Source organism: Grampus griseus (genome assembly GCF_964374135.1).
Source record: "Grampus griseus genome assembly, chromosome: 17".
NCBI lineage: Eukaryota > Metazoa > Chordata > Mammalia > Artiodactyla > Delphinidae > Grampus > Grampus griseus.
This window is the reverse complement of record NC_139011.1, coordinates 47,852,260-47,864,762: the sequence shown is the minus strand read 5'-3', so window position 1 is coordinate 47,864,762 and position 12,503 is coordinate 47,852,260. Positions and strand designations below refer to the sequence as shown.

The window sequence follows — 12,503 nt, the reverse complement described above, 5'->3', positions numbered from 1 at the left end:
ACACGGGTTCGTGCCCCGGTCCGGGAAGATCCCACATGCCGTGGAGTGGCTGGGCCTGTGAGCCATGGCCGCTGAGCCTGCGCGTCCAGAGCCTGTGCTCTGCAACGGGAGAGGCCACAACAGTGAAAGGCCCGCGAACCGCAAAAAAAAAAAAAAAAAAAAAACTCGTGTTTTATTGATTGCATTAGTAAAATCAGATTAAGGATTCTGCATTTGAGTGGGAAACCCTGTAATGTGCAGTCATTGAAAACAGAGTGGGAGTGATTAAGAGATTAGTACCTGCCTTTTATCTTGCCTTAGACTGTTTATAACTTTCTATTCAGTTACTTTCAAAGGTGTTTTTTCATGGTTTAATCCTACTTAGCAAAGTGCTGTAAATCATTTCATGTTCATAGAGATGGATGTCAAACGACTCACCTGTCCTGTTGATATCAAGACCTGCTAATTTCAAGGCTAATTCATTGCTGTTACCACTTGCAGAGGAAACCAGGATATCATGTATTGCATTTCTTCTACCTGTTCTTTCTGAAGCAATAAAATCTGCATATGTAGTTTCCAAATCAGTCATTGCTAACAAATATTCACATAGCAGGAGCTACAAAACAGAGAAAAATTAAAAGGTAAATATAATGTTGGTCAATGGTAAACATTTAACAAAGATACTTGTTAAATTACTGACCTATAAAATGGATGTGAAATAACTGTCTTGCTTACATGTCCACAAAGCAAGTAATGCTTTGATTCTTGATCAAGGGTCAGGGAACATTGTTTGTAAAGGGCCTGATAGTAAATAGTTTAGGCTTTGAGGGTATATAGTGTTTATCCAACTCTATGGTTGTAGGACAAAAGTACTCAAAGAGAATACATTAAATAAAAGTAATAAACTAAACTTATAAAAATAGGCATAAGGCCAGATTTGGCCTGCATGCCATAGTTTGTGGACACCCAGTTTAGATCATAAAATTCTCCTTCTCTAATACCATTTTAGTCAGTCTTCAACTCCAGAAAGAAGAACTTGAGCTCAGTAGCATACCAAAGTGGTGGGAGGTGGAGTAGAAGTGCTCCACCGTAGAGATAAGCAGTAAGCAAGGGCATTGTTTGCAGAGAACCTAAGAACAATAATGAAATTGACCAAAATCCAGTTTGCTTGTTATTATCCTCACGCACCAGCAATTCTAAACAATGCCAGTGACCAAACACCGCTCCCAGTCCAGGAGCACAGCTCCCTTGTTGCCTCCTTGGTAAGTCATTCCTTGGGAGGAATAATAAATTTTCTTGACTGAAACTTTGAAATAAAATCTTCAAAATTACAAAGGACTCAATGAAAGTGAGTTTCCCCAAACAGGCCTGGTAACAAAAATACTTAATTAAAGACTTAATGAAGAAAATATTTGCAAGGTAGAATAGGAGATACATGTAATAACAAAAAATCATCAAATGTAAATCTTTCATTTCTTTTTTTTTTACATCTTTATTGGAGTATAATTGCTTTACAATGGTGTGTTAGTTTCTGCTTTATACCAAAGTGAATCAGTTATACATATACATATGTTCCCATATCTCTTCCCTCTCGCGTCTCCCGCCCTCCCACCCTCCCTATCCCACCCCTCTAGGTGGTCACAAAGCACCAAGCTGATCTCCCTGTGCTATTCAGCTGCTTCCCACTAGCTATCTATTTTACGTATATATGTCCATGCCACTCTCTCACTTTGTCACAGCTTACCCTTCCCCCTCCCCATATCCTCAAGTCCATTCTCTAGTAGGTCTGTGTCTATTCCTGTCTTATCCCTAGGTTCTTCATGACATTTTTTTTTCTTAGATTCCATATATATGTGTTAGCATATGGTACTTGTCTTTCTCTTTCTGACTTACTTCACTCTGTATGACAAACTCTAGGTCCATCCACCTCACTACAAATAACTCAATTTTGTTTCTTTTTATGGCTGAGTAATATTCCATTGTATATATGTGCCACATCTTCTTTATCCATTCATCTGATGATGGACACTTAGGTTGTTTCCATCTCCGGGCTATTGTAAATAGAGCTGCAATGAACATTTTGGTACATGACGCTTTCTGAATTATGGTTTTCTCAGGGTATATGCCCAGTAGTGGGATTGCTGGGTCATATGGTAGTTCTATTTGTAGTTTTTTAAGGAACCTCCATACTGTTCTCCATAGTGGCTGTACCAATTCACATTCCCAACAGCAGTGCAAGAGTGTTCCCTTTTCTCCACACCCTCTCCAGCATTTATTGTTTCTAGATTTTTTCATGATGGCCATTCTGACTGGTGTGAGATGATATCTCATTGTAGTTTTGATTTGCATTTCCTTAATGATTAATGATGTTGAGTATTCTTTCATGTGTTTGTTGGCACTCTATATCTTCTTTGGAGAAATGTCTATTTAGGTCTTCTGCCCATTTTTGGATTGGGTTGTTTGTTTTTTTGTTATTGAGCTGCATGTGCTGCTTGTCAATTTTGGAGATTAATCCTTTGTCAGTTGCTTCATTTGCAAATATGTTCTCCCATTCTGAGGGAGAAAAATGTAAATCTTTCATGTCTTTTTCTATGTTAAAAACTCATATTCTTTCCTGAAGGTCATAAAAGGGATGAATACTAAGATATGAATAATGAATTTCTGTTGGATTACTTTTGTTTAAACAGGACTTTAAAGTAACACAATTTCCTTCCTATTCCTAAACATTCCAATTACATTTTACTATAGTTTAAGATTAAAAACCCATGCCAATAATCAAGAGAAAGGAGTCTTTTCAAAATATACAAAATGTGGAAGAAGCTAAAATGGTAGAACCCATACACTATCATGGACATGCACACTGTCACTCTGAAATAAATTGATGCCATTTACAGTGAAATCCATGATGGCAGTCAGTGGCACTTTCCTTAAAGCTTAGTTCTTCTCCCAGTGCATAATGAGGGAGCTATTAATTTAATCTGGGGGAAACTTTTACACTCTCTCTTCTGTAAGAGGAAGCTAAAAGAGGAGAAGGAGGAATAACACAATACAAGTTTTGAAATAGGAAATATATGAATACTGCATGCTTTACTGTGACTATAGTATGGTTCCAATCACTTGACTATATCCACCATTCTTTTTTATGGGAATATGATTTAATAGTTGTTACCATTCTACCATAATCATAAGAAATAATAATTAAAATTACTTATAGCCTGGTCAGTGAGACCTTGAGTAAATTTTGGAAGCATCCATGTTTCATACAGTTTCAGGGGATGGATATTTCCTGTTATTAACTCTATAACTTCTTCAACTGGAACAGATAGACCTTTCTCTGTTGAAGCAGTTTTGTCTTTTTCCTGGGCCTTTTCAGTTTTCTCTTATTACAGACTTGTAAAGCTTACATATACAAACTTACACATACATGTATAAAGCAAAGAAGGGATAGAGTAGTCTTGAGAGGACACTGTTTTGTAGCAGGCACACAAGACAGATATAATTCCCTGATTGCATTTGCCTCCCTAGTCCCAACTCCTTTGTGGAAAGCATCAGCATTCTGACTGGTCTCTGCACCCCACTGACTGGACAGAACACTGCATTGGCATTCTTAGGGAGCACTGATGGTCGCTCCGGAAACTGGTTAGAGCTTGTGCAGCCAAAGTGCACAGGAAAGAAACAAATATACTTAATATAACGTACTTACTCTGTTTTTCTAAATTAGCATTTATTCCCTGTAAGAGGTTGATTTCTGCTTTGACAGGGAGTAATCGAACTCTATATTCACCCAAACCATAAAATTAAAGTTAACATACCTCAGCTTATCATCCTACTGGAAGAAATGTATGAAATTTAAAGTATTTTTTAATTGCTGCTGTTTAGAATGGCTGAAGCCCATTCGCTGAACTTGTTAAAGAGCAGTGTTAACGAGGGTACTTTTCATTTCTTTTTTTTCCTACCACAGCATGAATTCTCAGCCCAAAGTGTGCCCTGTTTCCCACAACAGAGACAGGGGAAAAAGTGCAAGTCTCTCACCACAAAGCATGAGACAACTACAAATACTTCTCTCCCAGAGTTCACACTGATGAGAGTCTTTGTGGAAAAGAACTTCCTCTTTTTGTGGGAATACAGTAAAAATGCAAGTTGTATTCTCCACAATTTCACTACTAGAAAAATAATATTTTTATTTATTTTATTTATTTTTATAAATAAAATAAATTTTATTTATTTTTATTTATTTTATTTTTATTTATTTTTTATTGGTCTTCTTAAAAACATATACAGTGTTTACAATAAGGAGTAAAAGAGAAGATTTTCAGTGCGATATTTCAAGGAGCATTTTCTAAAGGCAGGATCCAGTCCCAACTTTGGAAAATTAACAAACACCTATGAGATCAAAGAGTCACCTGCAAAAAATTTTATTTGTTTTTCTTTCATACTAGTTTCCTAAAGATGCATTGTTACTTCTTGATAATGTAATAGTCAGACATGACTATATGGTGGCCATTTGAGGAAGAAGTAGCTCTTACATAAGTGTCTAGTTTCCTTATCTCTTTTGATACAACACCTCTTGGTTTCAGAGGCTTGCACAGATTTCCTCTAAATGAATAAACTTAGTAATATTTTTCTAACTATCAATTAGTCTAAAAGTAGATTTAGAAATCTACTTCTGAAGCAGTTTTGTTAAGTAATTATTGGTCAGTTCTCTTTCTGATTGGTACTTCTTTCTGCAAAACAAATCCCTGTACTTAGAACAATTAATACCACCATCCCTGTCTCCTTGATTATTACACAGTGATGTTTCTTGAGAAAAAAAGCTTACCCTTTCTTTGGGGAAACTTTAGTCCATGAAATAAAACTTCATTAAAACTAGATCTGCTTCTAATGCCAGTGTGATGCAGATCAGTATCCCCTTTCTTTTGACTTTCCAGGCTGTGTGAAGAGAATGGTATGGTTTGGTTTAGGAAGGGTTGTAGCTTAAGAGGATTGCATTATGTTTCTGTGTCACTTTGGGGGATTTTATTTCAATATTATATCCTGTTCTGTAAAAACACCATAGTCATTCTCTTACTTATTATTAAATAATTAAATGCTGCCCTTTGTTTACTTTCTCCTTCTGATCAGAGGATTCCTCTCCACTCTAGGCCTTGATCTGAGTTCCAATTCATCAGCTTGTAGTAGCTACACTTTTGATTTCTGAAGTCAGACAGATATGGGTCCCATTTCTGTCTTCATCAGTTATAATTTAGCCTGATATATGCATACCAGAGCTGGCAGTGACAAACATTTTGCTTCTCCTTATTTTCCCAGGGTTCCTCGCATTTTAATAGAGGATCACAATATTTTAAGTAGAGTTGGAATGGGGTGGAAAGAAAGAGCAGGAAAACATGCTTTTAGGAAGGTCTGAAGTACAAATCACATGGAGGTAACTGCTTGAGAGAAAACCACCCTTATTTGAGTATTGTCAATAACGTAGCACAGGGAGGCAAACGAGTAAATTGTTCACTAAAAATATTCTTCTTTAGAAGAATAAAATTCACAAGAAAGCGTCATTGCAAATAAAATATATTTGTTTTCCTAAAGGAAGATATTTGAAAAGTAGTAGTAAATACCTACTTTGACCTTCTGTGTCCCTAGTGTTCTATCTCCACTAAGTTTTAGGAACATTACATAGAGGAGGAGCCTGAGTCTCAAAGGCCGTAAGTAAGAGATGGATTCCAGAGCCTTTGCAAGGTCCATTATGCCCCATGGCTTCCCATTGCTTGTGCTGTTCATCCAGATACGTGCTTAGGATACCAGAATGAATACATCTCTTTCAAGAGGTTTTTAACAGACATTAGATAATAAACAAGTACAACACCTAACAAATAGAACAGAATGCCTTATTTAAAGCAGAAACAGAATAAATGCTCACCTAGTATCGTTTAAGTCCCCTTTCAATTATTTTTTGAATCAACATGTTTATATTTGAGGGTATTTTCTTATTTTTTCCTTGTTCCCTTTACTTGCACCTCCTTTCTTTATCTCTTTTCCCAACTGAAATGTTTATGGTTTCAAAAGTAATTACTTCTTGAAGAAAGTTTTCGTGTATACTAAGTGCTACGTAATGGAAGCCATAAGCATAGAGTCTGCTGGCATTTGAGTGGTATAATACATAGCCAGGTTGAATCAAGTGGGAGAGAAGGTTAATCATCCTTTTAAACTGGCAGTGTTGCCGGAGGTGGATTAATATGCTTTTTGAATCTCTTATGTGCTGTAAGTCTCCTTGATCACAATCACTATGTTAATGGTTTAGGTTTTGAATTAGAGGTGTCTCCTGGGGTCAGCTGGGTCAACTCCCTTAATCTCTCTGGCCATATTAGGTGATAGTTTTCTCATTTCTATACATGATCTATGTTAGAGGGAGTGTTGACTATACCAGACTCTTAACGTGGGCACCCAGAAAGTGGAAGAATCTCTCTACTGGTGATTAAGCATAACTCTTTTCATTGTGAATATAGTCCTTCCCTTAGGTAAGGCAGGAACACCATGAAAAACAGAAGGTTCTCAGGTGTCTGTGGAAGCTGGAGTGCTCTCGACCTGTCAGCTCACTGGCAGAGCAGGCTTCGCCCAGACACTAGAGAACAAAATGTGAAATTGGCACCAGCCAGCCTCTCCATTGCACAGGATATCCCTATTTAAATTTGACAACCAGGATATTTTACAATTTGAAATTCTTGTCATCTGGTTTTCTTTAGTTTCTTCTTTGGGATGAAAAGACTGAGAAGCTTGTTAAAAAATCTGGAATTCTGACGGTGAGGCTTAACCAGATCTATTGAGTCATCAATCAGCAAACATTGACCAATGCTTACCATTCCCCCAGTTACTATACTAAGGACCCAGACACGTCTCAGATAGTGGCTTTGCTCATTCACTGTCTTTACAGTACTTTTTTCTAAATGTAACCAGAGCTCAGGTTAAGACAAGACATTGATTTGAGTCTGAAGTAAACAAAGCTGACTGGTCTGATCCCTTCAGTTCCCAGAATTATTTTGTTTCAGGTAGTAATTTTCCCAGACCAATAGAACAAAGTCCTATCATCTATTTATTTAATATTTTATCACAATAGTCCTTGCCCCTTTGACCTCTAGTGAGGAAACTTGCATAAGAAACTGAAATATGCTTAGGTTCTATGGGTAAGTGCAGATAATGATATGAATGAAATTGAAAATGAAAGCCAAAGGTAGAAAAGGCAGTTCTGAATAGATTAAGACACAGGTATTTAAAAAATCAACTAGAAAAGATACAATAAGGAATGGAGAGCTTCTGGAAGTTTTCCAATAGGTGAGGGGTTGGTACATCTGTTTTTTTTTTTTTTAAGAACATGTCTGGCAGTTGTATGCCAGAGAAAGTCATAAGGGGGCTGACTATAGGCATGAAGTCCACTGAGAACACTGTTTCTCTAGGCCACTGACGGTATTCTCAGTGTACATTCTATAGTACTGGAAATTAAGTTAGGAAAGAAAGGGTAATCTGATGTCATTTTAAATGAAATTTCACAAATGATTAGAGCTAAAAGGTGTCTTTTTTCACTCAGCCAACACGTTGAGCACGTACTATGGGGCAAGCATTGTGCTTATGGGTAAGAGATAAAAGAAAAAATAAAGACCAGAGGAACTCAAAAGAGAGTGTGAGAGATGCATGAACAACTCATTACAATCGAATAGGGATAGGCTATTAAATAAATAGATCATAAAAATGTAACTTTGTAAAACAGAACTTGGAGTAAATAATCCTGCTAGGGGATATTGAAGAGGATGCCAACAATGAGGGGGTCTTGGAATTAGGTTTTGAATGTCAGTAGGAATTTTCCACATGGAGAGAAGGTCAGGGGCATACCAGGCGAAGGAACATCCTGGACTTGAGAACCAACACAGTATATTCAAGTGATTGTAAATAGTTTTTTTTGACTAAAGCATAAGGTATAAGTTGCCAAATGGTAGAAAATAAAGTATAAAAGTTAGGCTGGAATAAAAGTATAAAGTGTCATAATTCTTATGATGAAAGATAGGTGTTTTCCTACAAAATGGGTTACTTATAAATATTTTAAAATTAAAGACTTCTGTGTAAAGCTTGAAAAAACAGTAAATCAGAGTTGTACTGAGCTCAGGCTTAGTGGTGAAAATTTCTGTATTTTGTTTGCCAGGTTGGATAGTGTTACAATTCTTTAACATTTGTTTTTCCTAAGTAAAGGCATCTGGTGAAAATATGGGATCCATTTTATCCTGGGGAAGTTTTGTCTTAACTTTTCTTCTATGCATTTTTTCTATTTAAAATGCTTTTGCAGAATCTAATCATAGGAAGTTTGGATACTTGAAGTACCTACTCATATTCTCTCTTTGACATAATGGGAATAATTAGGAAGTCTTCTCTAATTTTGAGACTACCATGACTGCTCTCTTATGTTGGTTATTCCTGTAGGTGAACCAATTTTAGGTTTGTCTGAGTGATTAGTTAAACTTAATCCTCACAGATTGATTCAGCAGGTCTGAAAAGATATCTCAGAATATGTATATGGAGAGATAAACAATAAGAAATTACAGTAAGCACAAATACAGATAAATATTATTCATACTTTTTCATAAGATCTTATTTTCTCTCATTTCTCTCTTATTTTTTTCATAACTTTTCTTTAATCATATGAAAAAGAAGGGAATTCACATGGCATAACAAAAGCTATGCAAAACTTAAGGAAACACAATTTTCTGAAATTTCTCAAACTTATTTGTATAGGATTCAGAATGCATTTAAAATGATTAAATGACTTAAGCTAATTTTTTTTTATTGCAAACTGTTTTAACCCCAATTAACCAAGCAAGAAACTGAGAGTCATTCTTTACTCTTCTCCCCTCCCTTAAACTCTGATTGGAACAATCCCTAAGAGTTGTCATAATTATACTATATATATATAAAAATATATATGTATAAATATAAATACACACACACACACGTCCATTGTTCTCTATGTCCATTGTCATATCTTTTACATTTCTTACTCGGATGTAACATCCCAGTTCACTTTTTCCCTGACTCCAGTATTATTTCTGTCTTGTTTATTCTCTGCATTGCAACCTAAATTTCATTCAACGGCTTAGAGCTCTTTGATAGCTTCTCTTTAATTTTGGGGAAAAGGCTTCAAGCACTGTGCTCTTGCCTACTAGTCCACCCTTATCTGGTTTCTCTATCCTTACTTAGCATCTCCTTCTTCCATAAATTTTCAGCAATACTCAATAGATTTCAGGGTTAGACTTCTCTTAATGCTGAACTTTCTCCAGGTTATGTCATCAATTTGTATCATTCTTTACTCATTCAATCCTTGGTTAATGCACTCTCATCATATAAGTTTCAGAATAAACATTGACTCTCTGGCTTTTCATGACTTCCGTTAGAGATTAAATTCCCTTTCTATGTGTTCTTATAAAACTTGGCTGTCCAGTTACCTGTGAGAGGTATAGTTATATTTTAGAGTTCATTTCCCCTATTACATTGTAAACTGCATGTGAACAATGTCCTTATTTACCAGTGTTGTAGGTACTCAGTGAATATTTATTCTGTTAAAAGATTTATTCTGTTAAAAGTTAAGAGACTTTTTATGTTCCATAAATAAGAGAAAATGTAGCTCAGAACCAAGTAGTGGCAAGAGACTTGCATAATAGTATACAATATTGAGAGACAGTAGGAATTTAGGTTAGACAGTACTTGGTTACTGAATTAATTGTGAAGGTGAGGGATGATTATACAGAGTCCAGAGTTTTATTATTTTTTTAAATTAATTTTTATTAAAGTATAGTTGCTTTACAATGTTGTGTTAGTTTCTGCTGTACAGCAAAGTGAACCAGTTATACCTATACATATATTCCCTCTTTTTTATATTTCTACCCATTTAGGTCACCAGAGAGCATTGAGTAGAGTTCCCTGTGCTATACCATAGTTTCTCATTAGTTATCTATTTTATACATAGTGGTGTATATGTCAATCCAAATCTCCTAATTCATCCCCCCCTTCCCCCCCTTGGTATCCATGTGTTTGTTCTCTACATCTGTGTCTCTATTTCTGCTTTGCGAATAAGTTCATCTGTACCATTTTTCTAGATTCCACATATAAGTGATATTATACGATATTTGTTTTTCTCTTTCTGACTTACTTCACTCTGTATGACAGTCTCTAAGTCCATCCATGTCTCTGCAAATGGCACTATTTCATTCCTTATTATGGCTGAGTAATATTCCATTGTATATATGTACCACATTCTCTTTATTCATTTCTCTGTTGATGGACATTTAGGTTGCTTCAATATCCTGGCTAGTGTAAATAGTGCTGCAATGAATATTAGGGTGCAAGCATCTTTTTGAATTATGCTTTTCTCCAGGTATATGCCCAGAAGTGGGATTGCTGAGTCACATGGTAGTTCTATGTTTAGTTTTCTAAGGAGCCTCCATACTGTACTCCATAGTGGCTGCACCAATTTACATTCCCATCAACAGTGTAGGAGGGTTCCGTTTTCTCCACATCCTCTCCAGCATTTATTGTTTGTAGATTTTTTGATGATGACCATTCTGACCAGTGTGAGGTGATACCTCCTTGTAGTTTTGATTTGCATTTCTCTCATAATTAGTGATGTTGAGCATCTTTTCATGTGCTTGTTGGCCATCTTTGGAGAAATGTCTATTTAGGTCTTCCATCCATTTTTTCACTGGGTTGTGTTTTTTTGATATTGATCTGCATGAGTCGCTTATATATTTTACAAATTTATTTATGTTTATATATTTTGGAAATTAATCCCTTGTCAGTTGCTTCGTTTGCAAATATTTTCTCCCATTCTGAGGGTTGTCAGAGTCCAGAGTCTTCAGTGTTTCCTCAGTATCCAACTTGGGCAACTGTACAAATTGTGGTGGTATAAATGATGTAGAGAGATGAATAGTGGAAGTAAGTATTGAAGGTAAAATTAATTGTTCAGTAATATCACATAATTAATTTTAAGTGTCCATGTTATATTTGGGCAGAGTTTTTCACTTTGCAATTAGTTAGGTTTGTAAGAGACTCAGGAGAGAGATATGTATGTTTTAGGTCAAGATCTGTGATATATATGGTGGCTGGAATCACAAGAGTAGATGAGACCATCTATCAAGGGCAGAAGAGAGCTTCTGAGAAATACACATCTCTTGGGAGAGGGCAAAGTAAGAGTGCCCAGTGAAAGAGATAAGAATGTCCAGAGGCAGGAGGAAGAAGTAGCAAATTAAGATGCTACTGTTGTTAAGGTGAAAGATTTTTCTGAGATGACAAACTTGATCAACAAAATCAAATATTGCTGAAAGGTGATATAATGACCAAACAATATTCATTCAATTTAATCACAAATTAAATGTCGGTGAATGCAATTCCAGTGCAGATAAGTAAGAAGAAAATAGCAAAATTGTGTGAGTCACGAGGTACATAAAGATAAGAAAATACAGACAGTGAGAATAAATACAAATTTTTGATAAACTGTACTGTGAAATTAGGAGGAGAGGAAAGGTAGCTAGAGAATTACTTGGCATCAAGCAAGAGTAATTTTTAATGGGAAGGGGGCAGCTTTCTAATGGGAGGGGGCCAAAATAAAATTGCTAAAGAGGAAAACCTTAACAATACCAATGAGATGGGAAAATGAATGGAAGTTACTGAGGAAGTGAGAATAGGTGAACTATGTAGAAAAGCTATCCTTGTATGTAAAGAGAAAAAGTTATTTAGGGGTGTTTTTGCTTTATAGTCTGTGTTTTCTCTGTGAAGTAAAAGTTTGATGGGAGGTGATGTCACCTCGAGATAGTGCTCATCAAATATCCTATGTGCTTATCTACATTTTTCATCCTCCTTTGTAGTTAGACTCTTTTCCTTTGATTAGTTGTGGCCAGTGGCAAAGAAGCAGAATAAAGTGTATCACTTCTGAGCTGAGGTCATTAGGAGCCAATGTCCCTCTGGTCTGGTCCTCTGCTATTGTGACATCGGAGGTCACATAGTCCAGATGATGTGGCTGCAAGATGGATCAGGACCATGTGATCTGTAAGGGCTTTACTTAGTAGAGAAATAACTTACTAGTATTTTCCACTGAGATTCCTGTGTTAAATAGATCTCCCTGTGAGAGCTCAGAGAGCATAGCGAAGACTGAAATGACAAAGACAGAGGGAGAGATGTTGGTAACATATGGAAGGTGCCTGGCAGATAATATATTTAATGGTAAACAAAGCTGCTGGAGTAACAGAGAGAGTATATAAGAGATGAGAAGAAAACCAACTGTATGTAGTATCTAGCACTAAGGAGTGAGGAGAGAAACAACTGAAAAAAAAAATAAAAAGAATGATCAGAAAGAAGCTAGGTGGTATGTCAACAGAAATCATAAGATTGCTATAAAACATAAAGGAAGGTAGTTTTAAAAGAAGCACCATTTAAAGGAGTCAGTTGTTTCCCAAAGGGAAAATCCTATAGGAACTGAAAATAAACCATGTGATTTGATG

The 12,503-nt window shown here is 36.1% G+C and overlaps 1 protein-coding gene across 1 annotated transcript; it reads right to left on the bottom strand.

Moving 5' to 3' along the window:
* Positions 1–343: 343 nt before the first annotated feature.
* Positions 344–587, bottom strand: LOC309835244 (cAMP-dependent protein kinase inhibitor alpha-like; the record flags this gene model as incomplete). The annotated part of the gene is made up of 1 exon (XM_082674660.1): positions 344–587. Exon 1 carries the CDS (start codon positions 566–568, stop codon positions 344–346), a length of 225 nt encoding a protein of 74 aa, XP_082530786.1. The 5' UTR covers positions 569–587.
* Positions 588–12,503: the final 11,916 nt, after the last annotated feature.